Source organism: Microcaecilia unicolor, chromosome 11, assembly GCF_901765095.1.
Source record: "Microcaecilia unicolor chromosome 11, aMicUni1.1, whole genome shotgun sequence".
Lineage (NCBI taxonomy): Eukaryota > Metazoa > Chordata > Amphibia > Gymnophiona > Siphonopidae > Microcaecilia > Microcaecilia unicolor.
This window is the reverse complement of record NC_044041.1, coordinates 39,430,694-39,453,629: the sequence shown is the minus strand read 5'-3', so window position 1 is coordinate 39,453,629 and position 22,936 is coordinate 39,430,694. Positions and strand designations below refer to the sequence as shown.

Genomic DNA, 22,936 nt, shown 5'->3' with positions numbered 1-22,936 from the left:
GATAATAGCATGCAAATTTATCTCTGATCATAGAGTAAAGTGCAGGAGGATTGTGCCTGAGCATGCGCTCAGGCAATAATCCTTCCACACTTGTTTGACAGATTCACCGGGAGCTGGAGATTCGGTGAATCTCCAACCCCCTAACCCCCTCTCGCATCCCTCCCCAAAAGCCCTGGTGGCCCAGTGGGACACAAATCAGGCCTCCCCCCCCCCTCTACCTGGTGGTCTAGCAGCCCTCTTCCCCGCCCCCTGTACCTTTGTTGGAGGAGGGAAGTAGTACACTCCCTCCTCTTCCAGTGCTGCCTTGAAAATGGTGGTGCCCAGCCCTGCCCAGTGCATTCTGGGATGCCCTGGGTGGGGCTTCACACCATATAAGAGATATGCCAGAATTGTGCCAAAGTACTCTTCTGGAAGTGTGTGAATATCATATGTAGCATTCATTTGACAGATGGGCGTTCACATGAGTAGCGTGTGGGCAGGACTCACATTTATATGAGTTCTTATAGAAGCCATTATTAAGATGGGAAAATTCACTGCTTATTTCTAGGTTAAGCAGCATAAAGTCTGTTTTGCTCTCCTGGGATCATGCCAGGTACTTGTGACCTGGATTGGAAACAGAATACTGGGCTTGATGGACCTTCGGTCTGTCCCAGTATGTTCTTATGTTCTAGAATTCTATCAGATACGCAGGTATCTCCAGCACTCAGGCAGCATCATTTACACTGGCTCTATAGCTGGCCTAAGTGATTGTGGCTAAGCACAAATGTATCCATATGCCAGTTATTTAATTTAATTTTAACATTTATAAACCCACACTATCTACAGATTCTAGCTGGAGTACAAAAAATACACACAGGGTAGGGTTACCATATTTTGTCCCCCAAAAAGGAGGACACATGCTCCGCCCCCTGTCACATTTTCCCCTCCCTCACCGTCACCCCCCTCCCCTTACCTTACTACTGCCCTGGTGGTCTAGTGACCTCTTCGGAGCAGGAAAGAGCCCCCTCTTTCCTGCCCGGAGCGCTGCCCTGCATGCATTCTTCCTGTTCCTGATCTCGGCGCTGATTCAAAATGGCCACCGAGAGTTGCAGTCTCGCGAGGTCACTTCAACTCTCGGCGGCCATTCTGAATCAGCGCCAAGATCACCAGCAGGATGGAAGGATGCATGCAGGGCAGCACTCCGGGCAGGATAGAGGGGGCTCTTTCCTGCCCCGAAGGCGGAAGAGGTAACTAGACCACCAGGGCAGTAGTAAGTAACGGGAGGGGAGGCTAGCAATGTGCCCGTTTGTCCAGATTTCTGGACAAACGAGCAGGCTGGTGGTTGGGCCGTCCTATAGGATGGCCCGCCCACCAGCCTGCCCGTTTGTCCAGAAATCCGAACAAACGGGCAGATTGGCAAAACCCGCCCAGTTCCACGGACATGTCCTCATAAAGAGCACATGCTTATGTAAGCATTTATAGATGAATAACTCTGCTGGGCAAAGCTACCCAATGAGCAATTCCCAGGTTCCGTTTACAGGAGTCTGGCTAAACCAACTTCCTAGCTCTGTCCAGGGGTTATATATTATAAAGGAACCTGGCTGTTCTGGGCCTACACCAGAACTTTTCTTCTGTTAGAGAGAACTGGAATAAAAGTAAAGTCACTGCTGTGAAATATATTAATTTATTATATAGGTAAGAAAATAGAATAATACACCCTACACTACAGCTCAGCTGTACAATTGTAGCTCCCTTATGCTGATAAGCAACTGTAGAATGTATTTTCTAACTAAAACACTGATATCACTGGTTACTAGGTTATTACACAATCCTGATTAGTAATACTGACTAGGTCATGAAGTAATACAGTTAGCAGCACATCTTCCTGATCACAAAGTTCTGACTAACCCGCCTTTGCTGAGGTAAGAACCCACTAGCTAATCCCCGACTATAGGAAATAAATCTCTGCAATCCTCACCGAGCTGACTCTAGGTGGTCTCTCAGATGAAGTGGACACAGGTTTTTCCCTTTAGACTCCAGCTGTTTTCCACAGCGAGTCCCCGTCTCAGGAAACAACACAGGTTCTCTGCAGCATGCAGGATTACAGTCTCTCTGGCCGGTAGAGCTGAACCAACAGGTACTTTCTTCAGATGGTCAGTTCACAAGGTTGTGGACCACTTCAGGTCTCGCTGGTCTTCTTTTCAGCTACCCTTCTTCCAGTAGAACCAGACAAATTCTCCTTTTCTTCTTTTCTTTCTTCTTCTCTCTGTACTCGTCTCTGTCCTTCTCTTTCTGGTTTTCGCTCTCTGGCCCCTGATTCCCAGGTGACCAGACAGCAACCAATCAGGATCTTGTCCAGCTCCTTCCCTGAGCAAGAAAAAAAACCTTTTTTTTTTTAATCTTCCAGTTGTTACATTGTGGTATGCATTCCTGTCTCTCATCAGACTCGCTGGCACCATGGCCTTACCCCCTGTAACTCATCAGGGAGGTGCAAGGGTCAGGTAGCCCACTGCATATCCTTGAGTTTTTTCCAGACCTGCCAGTTATTTACCACAAGCAGAGCTCTGGTACAAACAGAAAGTTGAATCTGCTTGGTCACTGAAGTGCAGGGTCTTAGTTCACAGACTCCATCTTGACATAGTTGTATACACAGGCTGAGATCAGCAGAATGAGGCTCACAGGGAGGCTCACAGGGAAATAGCAGCACATAGACACCCTGTTACAGAATTGCCCTTCATGGGGGTAATTCTCAAAAGGTCACCGAAAAGTGATGCACGTAAGTCCATTATAAAATACTAGCAAAAGTCCATAGTTAGCACCTAACTTTAGGCTCCAGCACCTACGCCAGCTCAATGGCTGCTGTAAACATAACTGTCAGTATTTTATAACCCACTTGCATAAGCACTAGGCACACCTCTGACCACTTCTCCCTCTAAGCCAAGTAGGAGTCCCCCAACTGCATTGCTGCCACTGGGGGGCGGTGCCTCGATATTGTGTTTTCAGTTACTAGGGACAGACAGGTTGCCTGTCCTTCACTATTGGAAATATGATAGCAAAACAGCACCTCCCACTGGCAGGACTGTAAGTGGAGGACTCACGCTTAGCTTAGAGGGAACAGTGCCCCTGACCCACCTATGTCCCTCTCAGTCTACATCCCCTTGAGGTTGCACGCTATGGATTTTGCGCATGCAGTTTGGAGAATCTTAAGGGCAGCTATGCATATAACTGCTAATTAGCACCAAGTATTACCATTAATACCAATTGTGACCAATAATTAGTCATTAACACCAATTGGCAGCTAGTTGTTATATTGTTAAAGAAGGGGGCAGATAGTAGATAACCATGTACTCCAGAAAAAAGGAGGACAGTCTTGATACTTGAGAAGATTTAATGATCAAAGACTCAACACAATACTGTGTTTCAGCCTAAAAGGCCTGCCTCAGGAGTCTTTTTTAACTAATGGATTGTAAGCTCTGTTGAGCAGGGACTGTCTTTTCATGTTAATTTGTACAGCGCTGCCTAAGTCTAGTAGCGCTATAGAAATGTTTAATAGTAGTAGTAGTAGTAATGGATCTCAAGTTCTTAAAAAATAAACCTTTTTGGTCAGTAATTCAATGGATTGGTCTTGAAAAAGATCTTTGGAGTAATAATGCTAGGCCTCAAATCTGATGGCACGAAATGTTCAAAAAGTATCAAGATTGTCCTCCTCTTTTCTGGAATCTGTGGTCATTTTCCCACTATCTCCCCCTTCTTTATCTTTCTTTTCCATGGGATTACAGAGTTCTCCGCCTAGCTGGATTTCTGCTAGCTATTATATTGTTACATGTGTAACTGAGCATATTGTATAACTTCCATGTGCCACTTAGCACACTAACCAGCTTATAATCGAAAGAGAAAAACGCCTATATTGCGACCCAAATCAGGAGATAGACGTTTATCTCCCCAAAACGAATAAATCGGTATAATCGAAAGCCGATTTTGGATGTTTTCAACTGCACTCCGTCGTGGATGCGGACAAAGTTGATGGGGGCGTGTCAGAGGTGTGGCGAAGGCGGAACTGGGGCGTGGTTATCGGCCGAACAGAGATGGGCGCATTTCACCGATAATGGAAAAAAAGTATGCGTTTTTAGCTAGAATTTAGGACACTTTTCCTGGACCCTGTTTTTTCACGAATAAGGCCCCAAAAAGTGCCCTAAATGACCAGATGACCACCGGAAGGAATCGGGGATGACCTCCCCTGACTCCCCCAGTGGTCACTAACCCCCTCCCACCACAAAAAATGATGTTTCACAACTTTTTATTTTCACCCTCAAATGTCATACCCACCTCCCTGGCAGCAGTATGCAGGTCCCTGGAGCAGTTGTTAGGGGGTGCAGTGGACTTCAGACAGGTGGACCCAGGCCCATCCCCCCCCCACCTGTTACACTTGTGCTGGTAAATGGGAGCCCTCCACACCGCCCCCCAAACCCACTGTACCCACATGTAGGTGCCCCCCTTCACCCCTTAGGGCTATAGTAATGGTGTAGACTTGTGGGTGGTGGGTTTTGAGGGGGATTTGGGGGGCTCAACACCCAACGGAAGGGTGCTATGCACCTGGGAGCTCTTTTACCTTTTTGTTTTTTTTTGTAAATGTGCCCCCTAGGGTGCCCGGTTGGTGTCCTGGCATGTGAGGGGGACCAGTGCACTACGACTCCTGGCCCCTCCCATGAACAAATGCCTTGGATTTATTCGTTTTTGAGCTGGGCGCTTTCATTTTCAATTATCACTGAAAAACAAAAACGCCCAGCTCACAAATTGTCGAATAAAACATGGACGTCTATTTTTTTCGAAAATACGGTTCGGTCCGCCCCTTCACGGACCCGTTCTCGGAGATAAACGCCCATGGAGATAGACGTTTTCATTCAATTATGCCCCTCCACGGGCCTCATTTTCAAAGCACTTAGATTTATAAAGTTCCATACGTTACTATGGGGCGCATTTTCAAAAGATAAAAATGCTCAAAAAGTGACATAAATGTGCATTTGGATGTTTTTCTCACAAAAACGTACAAATTGGTATTCTCAAAACCAAATTTTAGACATTTTTCTATGAAGTCCATCAGAAGTGCATTCAAATCACAAGGGGTGTGTCATGGGCATATTAAAGGCAGGATCTGGGTCGTTCCTAACACTTGGACATTTTTCTGCTATAATGGAACAAAACAGAAACATCTAGGGCTATAAGTTAGATGTTTTGGTCTAGACCTGTTTTATTAATGAATAAGCCACAAAAAAGTGCCCTAAATGGCCACCAGAAGGAATCAGAGATGACCTTTCCTTACGTCCCCAGAGGTCAGTAACACCCTCCCACCCCCAAAAAATGTGATTAAAAACATTACTTACCAGCCTCTATGCCAGCCTCATGTTATATTCAGGTCAATTAGAACAGCATGCAGGTCCCTGGAGTAGTCTAGTGGTGGGTGCAGAGCACTGCAGACAGGTGGACCCAGGCTTCTACCTCCCCCTACCTGTTACACTTGTGGAGGAAACTGAGCCCTCCAAAACTCACCAGAAACCCACTGTACCCACATATAGGTGCCCCCTTCACCCATAAGGGTTATTGTAGTGGTGTACAGTTGGGTTTAGTGGGTTTTGGGGACTCAGCAAACAATATAAGGGAGCAACGGTGAGATGTGTACCTGGGAGCATTTATTTGAAGTCCACGTCAGTGCCCTTTAGGTGTCCCATTACTCTCTTGGGATGTCTGTGTGGCCAGTCTACTAAGAATGCTGGCTCCTCCTACATCCCAATGGCTTGATTTTGTGCATTTTTCACTTGGACCTTTTTTTTTTTTTTTTTTTTTCAAAAATGGACCAAAAAGATAAATACATAAGTACAAAAACATCTAACAAATTGTGTTCAAAGGTTTAGAGAATTAGGGGTTTGCGTCTGTAAAGAAAATGCTGAGTGGAGAAGTAGAGTTGGGTCATTTTAGGCTGATGGTGGATAGGAATAGGGGGAAATGGGATGAGAGGAGAGGACAGGAGGCAGGTCCCGGTAGGGAGAAAGAGAGAAAATCAGGGGCTGGGGAAGAAAAGAGAATGTTAATCACATCTATCTGTAGTGAGAGTATATGGCATGTGTGATCAGACAGACAGAGTAATAACAGTAAATGTTGCTAGGCATGCTTCCTGGTGAAATAGGGGAGAAGAGCACGTCAGGTCAGATGACTCCATAATCTGGTCATGTCCATCTTAATCCGTCATACCCACCCTCTGCTCTGCCATTGTGCATTGAGGCTCCCTCCAACAGTGATCTGCAGAGTTTTTTCAAAATCTAATTAGCAGATGACAATATATAAAGCAACATCCTAAATGCTTATGTAAGCCAGACACAGTACAGGAAAGGATTATACTCTTTTCCTCTGAGGGAATTGCCAGATGGCTCCTTCCCAGAAGCAGAAGCCCATTTTCTAAACACTGTAGCCAGCATAAAACTTGACCTATTCCCCCCCCCCCCCCCTCTGACCTTGGGAGTTGGTAAACAGAGATCCCATCCCCTCAACATTGATATCCCAACCCAAGAAGGAATAGTATACAAGATTAAGAAACATTAACTACATAATGGAAACATCTCCAAAGCAGATATTCCAGCAGAAGATGTCAGCTATTCAAAATGTATCCAGAAACTTCTCAAAGGTCTTGCTCTCTCGGTGCAGAAACAGCATCTGTGAACAGGAAAAGCTTTGAGTCTGTTTTGAAAGCTGTGGACTCTGAGACCTATAGCAGTCCCTATAATCTCTATTCTTCAAGGTTTGCAAGCCAAAATATAGTAAAACCCTTATACTTTCTTACGACTTTGTAATTCTTTATATTGTTACTATGTAAGCCGCATTGAGCCTGCCATGTGTGGGAAAACGCGGGGTACAAATGTAATAAATAAATAAATAAATCTGCATCTTTCTGTGGAAGGAAATATTCACACAATATGTGGACAGGTGTTAAAATTAAGAGAAAGGGATGTAGATGAACGAAAAGTACAGGATGGATGCCAGAAAAAGCATTAGAATAGTAACAAAAATAAAGGGAGACAACGTACTCATCAACAAACAAAAGGGAAGAGGAGATTGGAATAAAAATTATATAAAGAAAACAACAAGGGGCCCCTTTTACTAAGCCACGTAGGCGCCAACGCACGCTGAACGCACACCAAATTGGAGTTACCGTCCGGTTACTGCTTGGCCCTTGCGGTAATTTCAATTTTGGTACGCGTCCACTATGCATGTCTGAAAAAATGTTTTATTTTCCAGCGCACGTAACAGACGCGTTCCAAGTGGCATTTGACGCACGTAGGTCATTACCGCCCAGATTCTTTGCCGCTAAGTCTATGGTTGGCGGTAAGGTCTCAGACCCAAAATGGATGGGCGACAATTTTGATTTTGCAGTATGTCCATTTTCGGCAAGAAAAAAAAAAGAGGCCTTTTTAACAGGCGCACTAAAAAAAATGGATCAGCACACGCCCAAAACACAAGCCTACACTACCGCAAGCCATTTTTCAGTTTACTTTTGTAAAAGGACCCCCAAAATCCTTATTTGGAAGCCCTGATGGTGGAAATGGACGATGTTTGTGGCCATTATGGAGACATGGTTCAATGAGTCTCATGAATATGATATCTCCTTACCTGGCTATAATTTAGTTAACAAGAATAGAGATGGCAGAAAAGGAGGGAGAGAGTGGCTCTCTAGGTTTTAGTTAAATAAAACAAACCAGTATTAAAGCAGCTGAAAAGGAGGAGGCCAAACCAATTAGGGAGGCCGGACACAACTGGGCTGTAGGCCAGCGGGAAGGAAAGGGTTAAGGAAAATAGGGAAAGGGGGGGGGCGGGACGGAGAGGGAAGACATAAAAGGGGTCAGCAGGTAAGGAAAGGTCCTTTCGAGCAGGAATCAGCAACCCAGAGGAGCTGACCCAGCCCACCCACCCACAGTGTAGGGCACAACCGTCGCAGCTAGGTGGTTAGGGAGAGGGATTAGGAAAACCTACGGCGGGTACACAGCATGGCAGCACAGAATAGTTCCTTGTGGGCGGGGACTAATAGCTGACGTTCAAGGTCAAGTTCAAGTTTACGACCGGCAAGGGGCCAGGTTGAAGTTCATTTAGCGTGATCGCGTCGGCGCCTGGCTTAAACGGCTGGGGGCCCTGAGATTAAGCAGGGTGCGTCCTTAAACGGAAGGCACCCTAATCACCGGGGGTGTGTTTTTACGGCACAACCAGCAGTGCGAGGAGCAAGAAACGAATGACAAGCTGTGTACCCAGGGGTTTCCTATGAGTTATGAAATTGGCAACAGAAGTAAATGCGATTTATGAGATGTAATGCAAACTGCTTGGCTGCGGCCATAATAAATTCCAAATTTGTCAAAGAAGCAGCTGGTCCTGTGTCTTCTGTTGGTGGTAAAAGGAGAGTGGACGAATGAGCAGTGTCGAATGCCCCAGTTGTGCAGGGGATGTGGGATAGAGAGGAGGTGCTATGGATAATCTTTGAAAGGGAAGATGACACATTTATCCTCACAGGTGTAGCCTACAGACCTCCAATTCAAATAGAACTGGACAGGGATCTCTGATCAATGATATTATAAAAGCAAGCGAGAAGGGAGAGGTGATAATACAATCTTTCAGATGTGGATTGCAGTATCCTATCTGCAAATCTTGAGAGAAGTAGAACAATCATGGAGGCCTTACAAGGGACTTTGCTCAGGCAAATGGTGGCAGAACCCACTGGGAGAGCGTTGACGCTGGATCTGGTACTCATGAATGAAGAAAGTGTGTCTAATGCCTGGGTGGTGCCCACTTGAACAGCAGTGACCATCACACGGTATGATTTCATTTACAAGCTAAGATGAAGTTCAGTCACATCAGACTCAAAGCCCTGGATTTCAAACATGGTGGACAGCAAAATGGAGAAATACCTAAAGGAGGAGCTGGCAGGGTGGGAGGAGATAAGGGAAGTGGAAAAACTATGGACTAAACTGAAAAGGGCTTTTTAAAGGGCAGCAAATTTTTCTGTAAGAAAAGTAAATAAAAGCTAGAAGAAAAGAGAACCAATATGGATCACAAGGAAGTGGCATCAAAAATCAAGGCAAAACAGGTACCAGCTGGCATTCAGTCGGTGGCAGACAGCATTTTTTTGTTCACCGCCAGTGCTGAAACCAGAAAGTCAATGCCAGGCCCTATACTGGCTTTGGCATTAAATTTATGTGGGGTTTTTTTTAAAGCTAGCTAGCACATGCCCAGTTAAGTCAATATTCAGACTTAACTAGCCATGGGCTAGCTCATAAAGATAGGACATCTGTTTTTGTGGTCCTATTTATGCACTAAACATGGCCGGTTAGCTCTGAATATATGGAGCTAACCAGATTCCACCCCTGAAATGCCCCCGACAAAGCCAGCTTCCACTTCAGTGCTAACCGGTAAATTTTACGTGCCTCTGAAAATGATCGGATAGTCGCATAGAAGCAGCCAACCAGTTAACTCGCTTTGAATATTGGCCAGATCATGTTTTCACAAAATACAGAAGACGCAAGAACAACGAACATGGAAAAGAATACAAGACAAAGCTGAAAAAGACAAAGAGAGAAATCAGTATGGCAAAAGCATACACAGGAAAAGTAAGGTCTAAAAATATAAATCAAGGTGACAAGACTTTTCCCAAGTATACTGGGCAGGAGAAGAACTGCAAGAAGATTCTGAGGAATGATCGTGTTAAGAATGATGAGGACAAAGCGAAGCTGCCAAACAAATTCTTCTGTTTGGTTTTCACCTAAGAAAATCCTGAAGTAGGACTGCACATGAATGACAAAGCTACATGTGGGAATGCAGTGAATACCACACCATTAGCAGAAGAAAGTGTTTGTGAACAACTTGCAAACCTAAACATGAGCAAAACCAGGGCCGTGCCAACGCAGTAAGCGAGGTAAGCGTGGCAGGGGGGCACCCTCGCCCTCCCGCTCCTATGTCCCAACTGCCCGCCCTCTTCTCCCCCCCAACAAAATCTCTTTTAAATTTACCTCCGTCCGGCTGGCAGGGCAGCGAACGGCGCAGCGTCAGTGAAGGAGGTGGTGCTCCCGACGTCTCTACTAGTCTTCCCTTCGCTCAATGTCCCGCCTTCTTCTGACGTCATTTCCTTGACGTCAGAAGAAGGCGGGACATTGAGCGAAGGGAAGACTAGTAGAGACGTCGGGAGCGCCGCCTCCTTCACTGACGCTGCGCCTTCGCTGCCCTGCCAGCCGGACAGAGGTAAATTTAAAAGAGATTTTGTTGGGGAGGAGAAGAGGGCGGGCAGTTGGGACAGCACTTCACAGAACCAGGCCACTGTACCAGTGATTTCACAGTGAGAATACTGAAAGGTAACTTTAAAACCATACAAGAACGTAAGACCTTTGAAGTCAGAATGATTGAATATTTTAACACCCAACAGAAAGGACTTAACAAGGACCTGGGGTTCCTAGCCCATTATAAACCATAAAGCTGTATGTCTCTGTTGATCACCCTCCCCTCACCTACCCACACCCATCCTGTTAGAATATCAATGATATGCTTTGATGTCCCCATGCATACCTCCAACCCACCCCCATCCTCCCACCCTGTCAGACTGTCATAGTAATGCTTGAATGTTTTCACTTATATACACTGTCAGCTAGCACATTTGCTTATTTCCGATCTGACGAAGAAGGGCAACCTTCGAAAGCTAATCAAGAAATGTATTAAGTTATGTCCAATAAAAAAGGTATCATCGTATCCATGTTTTATTTTGTTTGATTTCTATTGATAACCTTAAGAGTGGACTAACACGGCTACCACACTCCTCTACTGGAAAAGTTTACAAACTATAAAAGTTAGTTCACCTTCCACAAGCTAGCATCCAATTGGTGCTACTAAGTCATATGGCCAAGCTGCAGTCCTGTTGCTAGGGGAGACAGAGCTGGTGACCAGCAAAGATGCCAGATGGGCGGTTTTCCCGCCCAATTGGGTGGCTTTCCGCGACCCGCTGCGGGAACTTTTTGCCCGGTGCGGGTCGCGGTTTTTTGGGTGGCTTTCTTTTCCATTGGGCAGGGGTTTTTTCCTCGCTGGCTGCGGTTTTTCACTCCGCGGGGGGCTTGGTTAATGACGTCGGGGGTGGAGCTGTTGATGTCAGGGGTGGAGCTGATGATGGCGGGGGCGGGGTTGGTGACGGCGGGGGCGGGGTGTGTGGTTTCTGGCCGGGTTTAGAAGCTGGTTTGGGTCGGGAAAATTATTTAAATCTGGCAACCCTGGTGACCAGGTCAGAGGAACTGAAGACACAGGAGAAGACAGACTCTTACACATACACAGGTGCTGTGCCTGTGTAAGAGTTGATTTATACAGGAGAGAGAACTTAAATAAAGAGTTGTCTGATACAAGGTAAGAGGAACTGAAGACACAGGAGAGACAGGACCGGTATGAGAGGTGCTCTGTCTGTGTGCTTGGAAAATTGAGTGTGGATGAGGAGGAAAACCTCAATAGAGTATAATTTGACTGAATCAGAACACCTGGTGATACAGAGAGAGTGGAATTCAGTAAAGCTGAGAGACTGAATGTACAGGGGAGATATACCTGCATGAAAGATGATCTGCCCATGTATGTATAAGAAATTTGTGTGACTAGACAGGCTGATAATCACACTGAAAATCACAGTATACCTGGTAAATTTGCTAAGTGATTATACAGAAAGGCTTGCCTGAGTTTGAAATAGGCTATAAGCTGTATAATAGCTGCTGGTAACAAGTGAAGGTGGCTAGAGACAGTGAGTGTGCAAATCTGGTGTGTTCCCACTGACCTGCCACAAAGCAGGGTTGTGATCACCTTGCACCTGTCCTTAGTGAGAATTGGTGCTGATTAAAAATTGAAAAGAGACTGTTGTCCTTGGTGTAACCGTGTGGTTTGTGAGGACATTGGTCTGTGACGTGTGTAAAGTGAAGTTGATGACAGATATTGTACAACCTGAATTCCAGCAACAGTGAAGTCTATGTCTATTGCTGGATGGTTCTTGTTTGGAATGAGAAATGCAAGATTGGTTATAAGGTGTGACCTACTGAAATCCAAAAGTGTTCCTCAATAGGTAGGGGAAAAAGTAATTAGACAGGTCTTATCTTTAGGGAAGTTAATTATCTGTTGATTTGATTTAGATAAGTGGGCCACAGTCTTAAAAATAAGGTAAATCCTTATAAAAATTCCCACAAGATAGGGAGACAGGGTTTCAATTTCTTTTGGTTAACTAGAGTACAGGTACAGAGGCTGTTGGGCAACGCAGGAGGACCATCGCAGGAGCGACACGTGCACCAACTACCACAAAAGACCAAAGTTACCATCATACAAGAAAAGTCTACAGAGCAGCTAAGTGTTTCAGCCACCATTGGAGCCGACTCTGTGGGTGCTGTGGGTGCTTGAGCACCCCCAATATTGAGAAAATTCCTTGTATGTGTCCAGGGAAGGGTCATTTTCATTGGGCTTAGCACCCCCAATAATTTTGAAAAGGTGGCTCCTATGTCAGCCACCATCTCTTTCAGTAATTTAAGGGACTATGTATAAATATGGGTACTTACCTGATTGCTGACAGTAGTCCATAAACCGTCTGAGTCACTTTAAGTAGATATTAGGGTTCTGAAACAAACAATTGAACACAAAGAATCAAATTCCCTTGTTTAAGTGTATGAAAACTGGTGAAAGTTTGGGTAAAGAGAGGAAAAATTGATTAATGTACTTATCTGATGTGTTACGTTGTGGTTTGAATAGAAATTGATCGCTTCACGGAGTATGTTTTCCTGAAATTATACAAGAGTTGAAAGTTATTGTGAGCTGAACTTACTTGTTAGTATAAAACATTAATTGCACTTTAAAACCATCTTGTGCAATAAATTATTTAAATCCAACATTTAGTGTGCAATATTGTCATCATTAAAATTTTGTAACATCTAGGGAAATTCGTTTAACATCTTGAATTGCACACTGTATAATATACAGAATTTCCCCATCTTTCTTTGTACCTTCCCTAAGTGGTGAGTGTTTACCGTGGGGCCCTACACCATGATTTTATTATTGTACCACCCACCTTTATAAGCCTCACCCATAGGGGATCTACAAATCACCTAACTCCAGGCAAGATTTGGAAACACTACAGTGCACTGGGCCATGTATTTGTTATACAGATGCATATTAATGTAGTATCTTTGGAAACATTTTGGTGCAAAATTGTGAAAATCAGTTTATTTTACAGAACAAGAGTCAGCTGTAGCAGAAGTCACTTCTGACCAGTGAATCAGAGGCCATGAACATTGAGTAGGTTCACAGGGTTTCCCTAGCTCTAAATGAAGATTCGCATCATAGAGGACAAAATCCAAGTGTCTGCAGGGACAGCTGGAGAGCTGCAGATACTGTGAGATCACCTGATCCTCAATTCCAGTGTGGAGATGGTGATGGAAGGAAGGAAGAGAAATTCCTGAAGTCAAGTCCACTGTTTTTCAAAATTCCTCCCAGATCAATTAAACAGTTCAAGTGTAGGCACATAGCCAACTGGTGACTCACTTGTTTAGAGAAACTGAAAGTGAGAGGGGGGAGGTCTGAGACTTTCTCTCTTCCTTCACCCTTCCACCAGGGAACACTCAGGCTCACATGATCTTCTCCCTGTGCCCTCACCCTCACTCACTTGCTCTCTCCCCTTTCTGCCCATATCCGCCCCTCCCCCATTTCCATCCTTGTCACTGAAGGAGTTGGAGAATATGTTCCACCACCTAGAGCTGCTAATTGGACTTGCAAAATCATCAGTGAAATTCACAAGAACTCAAGAAATAATCTGTTGACAGTACTTAACAATTTAAACATTGACTACTAACTCCTCTGCAGTGTCACTTATGAAAATATTCAGACTGATATTCAGGCCGCTGGATAGACAATGCATATACCTCCCATATCTGTGTATTTTTTTAAAGATATATGGAGTGGAGGAGTGGCCTAGTGGTTAGGGTGGTGGACTCTGGTCCTGGGGAACTGAGGAACTGAGTTTGATTCTCACTTCAGGCACAGGCAGCTCCTTGTGACTCTGGGCAAGTCACTTAACCCTCCATTGCCCCATGTAAGCCGCATTGAGCCTGCCATGAGTGGGAAAGCGCAGGGTACAAATGTAACAAAAATAAAATAGATACTATTGGAGATTCTACATGGAATGTTGCTATTCCACTAGCAACATTCCATGTAGAAAGCTGCGCAGGCTTCTATTTCTGTGAGTCTGACGTCCTGCACGTACGTGCAGGACGTCAGACTCACAGAAGCAGAAGCCTGCGCGGCCACATTGGTGATCCATGTAGAATCTCAAATAGTAGCAACAGTGGAGGAGTGGCCTAGTGGTTAGGGTGGTGGACTTTGGTCCTGGGGAACTGAGGAACTGAGGAACTGAGTTGGATTCCCACTTCAGGCACAGGCAGCTCCTTGTGACTCTGGGCAAGTCACTTAACCCTCCATTGCCCCAAGTACAAATAAGTACCTGTAAGCCACATTGAGCCTGCCATGAGTGGGAAAGCGCGGGGGTACAAATGTAACAAAAAAAATAATAATTATTGGGTTGTTTAACTTGTTAAATGACTGTATATTTATTTATAGGGTGGGTTAGAGGAGGTGCAAAGGCCGAATAGCTGGGATATTGAGCTGCTGTCTAAACTATACAGATAGCCCTTTGATTCTGTACAAGTTGCCAAATGTGGGCATGGATCCTAGATGCGCATTTAAACTAATTAGTCAATTAGACGCTAACAATCAGTTATTAAAGTTAACTGGCACTTCTGTCTAGAAGTGAATATGGCTTTTCTTTCTTTCCTTTTTTTTTTTTTATTAATGGAGTGCCCTTCTTATATAATTTTATTTTAACTGTGTACACTGCTGTGATATGCTTGACATCCCAAGTAGTATATCAAGATTTTAAATAAACATAAACTTAATTGGCACTGATTAGGAGTTATGTGCACATCGGCCCTAGTTGCTATTCTGTAAAACCCGTGCCTAAATTTCATAGCATGCAACTCAAAAGGGGGCGTGGCCATGGGAGGGGCAGGAGCGGGTCAGAAATTAGGCACAACGTTATAAAATACTTTAATTTGCAAGTCTAACTGCTATCAGTTGAGTGTGAGGATTTACACCAGGCTTCAGAAGCTGTAAGTCCTTGAGCGTGGGAATCCACTCTTTTCTATAAAGGGCACTTAGCGTGGATCTTAACAGCACCTCAGTGGCGACAAGAGGGGGGGCAAGATTCCCCCAGGCCCGGCCTCCAAGTGGGACCCGGCACTGGGATCTGTCTCTCTCCTGCTCCTGACAGGACCCGAGTGATCACATCCCGACAGGAGCAGGAGAGAGAAAACTCCGGTGCCCGGCCCCCCTCTTAGATGTTAGGGAGGAGCAGACACAGGGCTTCAGGGCCTCTAGTTTGGCTGGCGGGGGGGGGGGGGTCCCCAAGCCCGACATAAGGGTAAAAGCAGCCACAGGGCAGGCATTGCGGCAGAGAACAACACTGGAGGAAAGGCTTCTGCTGGCGAGGCTTGGGGACCCCTGCCAGCCAAAGTATGTGGAGTTGCAGCAGGGGGCAGGGAGGTGGGGCAAAATGCCCCCCCCCCACACACACACTTTGGGTTCCACCCCCATCAATTTTTGTCTGGCTACACGGCGGTCCTGGGGGAGGGGCCTGGCAACGGCTGCCCTACCCTGGGTCTGGCTCAGTCTCTCGGCAGCCCTGCGGCACCTAACTTTAGGTGCCAGTTACTAAATCCAGCCCATAGTGCTGGCATGGTGATGACATTACACATATACTCAGCGCTGCTACCATACAGCACTAAGGGATTCTATATAAGGCGCCCCAAAAAAACGGCATGGGAAAAAAAAGCATTATTCTATAAGCCATGTTTAAAGTTAGACTAGCACTTACGCCTAACTTTAGAAGCAGCTATTTGTGCCAACTGAGACGTGGTGCAGATGTATGCACGTACATTAGGCGCATATCCTTGTTATTCTATAACAATGCGTGTATATGCTAGGAGCATCCCTGTTCTAACCATGACCTCCCACTTCCACGTCCCGTTTTTCAGATTATGTGTAAATTTTAGGTGCAGATCTCACGCCTAAATTTATATGTGCAAATGCAAATTAAATCTAATTAGTGCCAATAATTGCTTGTTAAAAAGCTAATTATTGGCACTAATTGGCTTGTTATTCAATTAAATTTGTGTGCACAATTTTTGGTGACTTATGTAGAATTAGGGAGTAAATTTACATACTAAGTTCAGCGCTGGCGCCAGCATTTAACTTACAGTATGGCAGCTGAAAATCCAGCCCAATATTATGCCCCCATAAAGCAGTACCTCTCAACATTTTTTATTTGTGAGTTTGTTGACTCCTCGCAACACACCAAACCAATTCTGTGTGATCATCAAGCCCGCAACCTCCCACTAACAGGAGGAAAATAGCACTTTTACTGGTGTGTGCCTCATTCTTCTGGCTTCAGTCAGACACCTGAACATATGAAGTCAGCAGCTCTTGTGATATTGCAGAGCCCCCCACAGGTTCAAACATCACCCTGAAGGCGGTAGAGAAGGCACACAGAAGTGGAAAGGAAGAAGAGAAGGTAAGGTTACTGTATTTCTGATGGGTAAATCTGGGATACTGGTTTTCTGCAGTGAGGTAACGGAGGGTTAAGCAACTCACACAAGCAGCGGTGGGATTTGAACCTTGGCTTTCCTGGTTCTCAGCCCACTGATCTAACATTGGGCTACTTCTCCACCACACTTATGCCTAGCAGCACCCCTATTTTCCCAAGGCATGCTGGCTGAGAGGTACTGCCATATAGGCAAAATACCAACACTGTCTCACAGATAGCTCTGAGAAGAAGGGGAGCAACACGAGAAGACCCCATTCTGCGGGCACTGGCTACCTGGAAATGCTACCACAGTATGTTATGATAAAAATATCTGTGCCTGTTGCAGTTGGAATATTCTGCCCATTTTTAATGTCAATAAATGTGCAGAATTATGAAATTTCATTGAGGATTCTTTTTATGTGTGTCCTTTGCCATCTCCTTATCTGGCTCTTCACTTAATTTCTTACCCACATATTTCACAGGATGTGATGTAGTGTAACACTGGTAGCCTCTTCTGGGACTCAGGTTTGAGAGGAGTGATTTCAATAGGTCAGCCTGTTCTCAGCATGTGTTTAAAGTACATGATCAAGAATATAATACAAACATTGTTAACACATCAATTTCATAAATATAACACAACACGAGAAATCTTAATTGAATCACTACAGAAAAACAATCCATATATCAAGCTAACACCCCCAAATTCATACAGTGTACAAGAATATATTACCTATTGAAGTGGAAAGACAAACTCTAATCCTTGGGGCAGAAAACACCATTGAGTTTCAGGATAAATAAAAGATGCAAATTAACTTGGTTATTGAACCACATGTATCTCTCATTTCATAGATTTTTGGTCTTTGCTTCCTCTTTCCCGAGGACAAGATTTTACCATTACTGCTAAACGTAGTCAGTTTTGACCCCCTACCTTATATCCAGTTACCAGAAACAGGATCTGAGAAGGCTATCTTGATATTTGATAGTTTAGGAAGCTGAGTCACTGACTAGACTTCTGGCACTTTAAAGAAACATGCAGGGGATGAGTGGCCTAACGGTCAGTGCAGCAGGCTTTGATCTTGGTAACCTGCGAAGGATGTTTAAAAAATGGAAGCGGTGCAAAGAAAAGCTACGAGAATGGTATGGGATTTGCGTTACAAGACGTATGAGGAGAGACTTGTTGACCTCAACATGTATACCCTGGAGGAAAGGAGAAACAGGGGTGATATGATACAGACATTCAAATATTTGAAAGGTATTAATCCGCAAACGAACCTTTTCCGGAGATGGGAAGGCGGTAGAACTAGAGGACATGAAATGAGATTGAAGGGGGGCAGACTCAAGAAAAATGTCAGGAAGTATTTTTTCACGGAGAGAGTGGTGGATGCTTGGAATGCCCTCCCGCGGGAGGTGGTGGAGATGAAAACGGTAACGGAATTCAAACATGCGTGGGATAAACATAAAGGAATCCTGCTCAGAAGGAAGGGATCCCCAGAAGCTTAGCCGAAATTGGGAGGCAGAGCCGGTGGAGGAGGCGGGGCTGGTGGTTGGGAGGCGGGGCTAGTACTGGGCAGACTTATACGGTCTGTGCCCTGACAATGGCAGATACAAATCAAAGTAAGGTATACACAAAAAGTAGCACACGTGAATCGATCTTGTTGGGCAGACTGGATGGACAGTGCAGGTCTTTTTCTGCCGCCATCTACTATGTTACTATGTTAATTCCCACTGCAGCTCCTTGTGATCTTGGCTAACTCATGTAACCCTCCGTTGCCTCAGGTACAAAAACTTAAACTGTGAGCCCTCTAGGGACAGAGAAAGTACCTGCATGTCATAAGTCCAGTGCTGCATGTGCCTAGCAGCGCTATAGAAATGATTAGTAGTAGTAACCTGAGATAGTCTCACTCTCTCCTTCACTGACTTGACCTGCCATGACCTCAGTCACTCCTTTTCATTTCACAACCTTCTAGGTTTAGAGACACTTCTTCTGCCCAAGAAACCAGGGTCATAGCAAGCTAGAATCATGCCCCATGCAACTCGTCCGCTGCCCTCAGACTCAAACTCCTTCCTTAGAACAACCATCCTCCTCCCACAAGCACCCTCAAGAAAAATCCCCCCAAGAGCACCCACTCCCTACCAAGGACCCCCGCCTATCCATGGGGGTCCTTGGGAGGAGGATGGGTGCATTTGAGGGGGAGGGCATAGGGAGAGGAAGGGGAGATGCTGTCTAATAAGAGCTCTTGCACCCTATGCAGCTGCACAAATCTTGCTACTGCCCTGCCAAAAAAAACCAAATGAAAATCTTACAGTAAGAGCCCCCATTGTACATAGGACATAGCAATTAGAACTGACACCTCCACATTGGGACATGCTGAGTTCTGGTGGTATTTTAGAAAAGATCTTTCCTAAAATAATTGCAGGAGTGCACATATATTTGCAGAGCAGCCATTTTAAAAATATTTGTCATTAAAAAAAATGAATGGTACGAACCTGGCAGCTACCACATGCAGGTGATGGCATTTAGGGACAGATTCTATATATGGTGCCTAGAAAATCCGCACGGAAAGCACTTCTGCCTAAGCATATTCTATAAGCGGCACCTTTATTTAGGCGCAGTATATAGAATACGCTTAGTTGATGTTCTAGCGCCTTAAACTATGTCTTCATTTACACCAATGAAAATATGTCATAAATCCCAGCACATAGATTTAGGCGCAGAGAGCCATAGTCTCTAACAATGCTCGTAAATTTTGGAATGCCCGTGAAACACCCATTTCCCCGCCTATAACCATGCCCCTTTTTGCCTGCACGCATTAAAATTTAGGCACGTGTTACAGAATACGCTTAGGGAGTTGTGCGTATAAATTCTAATTATTGCCAATTTGTGCTCATTATTGCTTAAGTGCTATTAATAGCGCTGATTGGCTTATTAAGCCAATTAAGTTACATGAGTTGTTACAGAATATGCTTGGATTTTGGCACGGATTTCTAGGCGGGAGGTGGTGGAGATGAAAACGGTAACGGAATTCAAACATGCGTGGGATGTATGGTCTGTGCCCTGAAAAAGGCAGGTACAAATCAAGGTAAGGTATACACATATGAGTTTATCTTGTTGGGCAGACTGGATGGACCGTGCAGGTCTTTTTCTGCCGTCATCTACTATGTTACTATGAGGCATATTTTCAAAGCACTTTGGGAGGCTAAGTTCCATAGGTTTCTATGGAACTTTGGGAGGCTAAGTGCTTTGAAAATGAGCCCGTATGTATGTTACTACCAGGGGCGTAGCCACGGGTGGGCCTGGACGGGCCCAGGCCCACCCACTTGCCCTCCAGGCCCACCCATCCAAATCCTTCATCGCTGTCGCTGCCTTTTCTCCCGCGGCTTCCGGGAGGCAGCGATCAGCGTTACCTGTAGTGCCTGCCCTGAAATTATGCGTCTTTTCTCCCCAGGCTTCGCCCCGCTCGTTTCTTCGCTCGTTGGCAGCGCTACGCTGCGCTGCTATTCAAACAGGCAGCTCCGCTCCTCTCTGCCGCGTCCATCCGGCTCTCTGATGCACTTCCTGTTTAGTAGGGCTGGATGGACGCGGCAGAGAGGAGCGGAGCTGCCTGTTTGAATAGCAGCGCAGCGTAGCGCTGCCGACGAGCGAAGAAACGAGCGGGGCGAAGCCTGGGGAGAAAAGACGTATAATTTCAGGGCAGGCACTACAGGTAACGCTGATCGCTGCCTCCTGGAAGCTGCGGGAGAAAAGGCAGCGACAGCGATGAAGGATTTGGATGGGTGGGCCTGGAGGGCAAGTGCTGGATTTGTGGTTTGTTGGTTGGGGGGGAAGGGATACTTTTGCCAGAGACAGTCAGACTTGTAGGAGGAAGGGGATTAGAAGGAACTGGGAAGGAAGAGAGCTGCTGGAGGTGGGAGGAAGGGGCTGGAGAGCTTCTGGAAGAGGGAGGGAAGGGAGAGAGCTGCTAGACATGGGAGGGAGAGGAGGAAGGGGTTGGAGAGCTGCTGGACAAGGGAGGAAGAGGAGGAAGGGACTGGAGGGAAGGGAAAGAGCTGCTGGATATGGGAGGAAGAGAAGGAGGGGACAATGGAAAGGAGAGAGCTGCTGAAGGAAGGGGAGGAGGGGACTGAATGGAAGGGAGAGAGCTGCTGGACATGGGAGGGAGAGGAGGAAGGGGCTGGAGAGCTGCTGGACAAGCTAGGAACAGGAAGAAGGGACTGGTGGAAAGGGGGAGAGCTCCTGGACATGGGAGGAAGAGGAGGAGGGGACGATGGAAGGGAGAGAGCTGCTGAAGGAAGGGGAGGAGGGGACTGAATGGAAGGGAGAGAGCTGCTGGACATGGGAGGGAGAGGAGGAAGGGGCTGGAGAGCTGCTGGACAAGCTAGGAAGAGGAAGAAGGGACTGGTGGAAAGGGGGAGAGCTCCTGGACATGGGAGGAAGAGGAGGAGGGGACGATGGAAGGGAGAGAGCTGCTGAAGGAAGGGGAGGAGGGGACTGAATGGAAGGGAGAGAGCTGCTGGACATGGGAGGGAGAGGAGGAAGGGGTTGGAGAGCTGCTGGACAAGGGAGGAAGAGGAGGAAGGGACTGGAGGGAAGGGAGAGAGCTGCTGGACATGGGAGGAAGAAAAGGAGGGGACGATGGAAGGGAGAGAGCTGCTGAAGGAAGGGGAGGAGGGGACTGAATGGAAGGGAGAGAGCTGCTGGACATGGGAGGAAGGGGCTGGAGAGCTGCTGGACAAGCGAGGAAGAAGGGACTGGTGGAAAGGGGGAGAGCTCCTGGACATGGGAGGAAGAGGAGGAGGGGACGATGGAAGGGAGAGAGCTGCTGAAGGAAGGGGAGGAGGGGACTGAATGGAAGGGAGAGAGCTGCTGGACATGGGAGGGAGAGGAGGAAGGGGCTGGAGAGCTGCTGGACAAGCGAGGAAGAAGGGACTGGTGGAAAGGGGGAGAGCTCCTGGACATGGGAGGAAGAGGAGGAGGGGACGATGGAAGGGAGAGAGCTGCTGAAGGAAGGGGAGGAGGGGACTGAATGGAAGGGAGAGAGCTGCTGGACATGGGAGGGAGAGGAGGAAGGGGTTGGAGAGCTGCTGGACAAGGGAGGAAGAGGAGGAAGGGACTGGAGGGAAGGGAAAGAGCTGCTGGATATGGGAGGAAGAGAAGGAGGGGACAATGGAAGGGAGAGAGCTGCTGAAGGAAGAGGAGGAGGGGATCTGGATGGAAGGGAGAGAGCTGCTGGACATGGGAGGGAGAGGAGGAAGGGGTTGGAGAGCTGCTGGACAAGGGAGGAAGAGGAGGAAGGGACTGGAGGGAAGGGAAAGAGCTGCTGGATATGGGAGGAAGAGAAGGAGGGGACAATGGAAGGGAGAGAGCTGCTGAAGGAAGAGGAGGAGGGGATCTGGATGGAAGGGAGAGAGCTGCTGGACATGGGAGGAGAACTGGAGGGAAGGGAGAGAACTGCTGGTACAGCACAAGGAGGGAGGGAAGGGAAACAGAGATACCAGACCAAGGAGATGAAGGAAAAGGGAATATTAAACCTACAGCTTGAGGGAGGGAGGCAGGAAATCAACCAACCAAACCAGATGCTGGAAAGAGGAGGGAGTGAAAAGGAGAGAAGCTGGATGGGGTAGGGTCAGAGAGGGTAGAAATATATTGGCACTGGGGACAAAGAGAGGGGAGAAGATGGACAGAGTAATATAGGGACACAGAGAAAAGGAGATACTAAACATGGAGGAAGATAGAGGTACAGAGATGGAAGAAGATGGAAGGATGGCAGAGAAAGAGGGAAAACAGATGGAAGGATGGCAGAGAAACAGGGAAAACGGATGGGTGGGGAGAGAGACACTGGATGGAAGGATGCAGAGAGAAAGGGGAGAGACTGGAAGGATGTGGAGAGAGAAGAGACACTGAACAGAAAAGGGTAGAGAGATAGACACTGGTTAGAAGGAGGGAGAGAGACATTAGATGGAAGGATCAGGAGAGAGGGTAGATGGGTAGAAGGATGGGGAGAGAAAGAGGGAAGACGCTGGATGGAAGGGTAGAGAGAAAGAGGTGACACTGGATGGAAGGATGCAGAAAAAGAGGGGAGACTATTGGAGGATGGGGAGAGAGAGGGGAGACACTGGAAGGATGGGGAGAGAAAGAGGAGAGCTGCTGCATGGAAAGGGGGAGTAGTGAAAGATTGGAGAATAAGAGGAAGGGGCATGGGGAGAACAAGGGTGAGAAAAAGAGGAAAAGCCATAAGTAGATGAAGGAAATTAAAGAATGGATAGTAAGAATGAATTAAATCTGGACACAGAGAG

General features: G+C 46.4%; 1 protein-coding gene across 1 annotated transcript in view; it reads left to right on the top strand.

Moving 5' to 3' along the window:
• Positions 1-13,902, top strand: part of ABCB9 (ATP binding cassette subfamily B member 9) — a 66,167-nt gene extending 52,265 nt beyond the window's left edge. The window contains exon 13 of the mRNA XM_030219838.1: positions 13,244-13,902. Coding sequence (XP_030075698.1) covers positions 13,244-13,261 — 18 coding nt within the window. The 3' untranslated portion in view covers positions 13,262-13,902. The remainder of the gene's footprint in view (positions 1-13,243) is intronic.
• Positions 13,903-22,936: the final 9,034 nt, after the last annotated feature.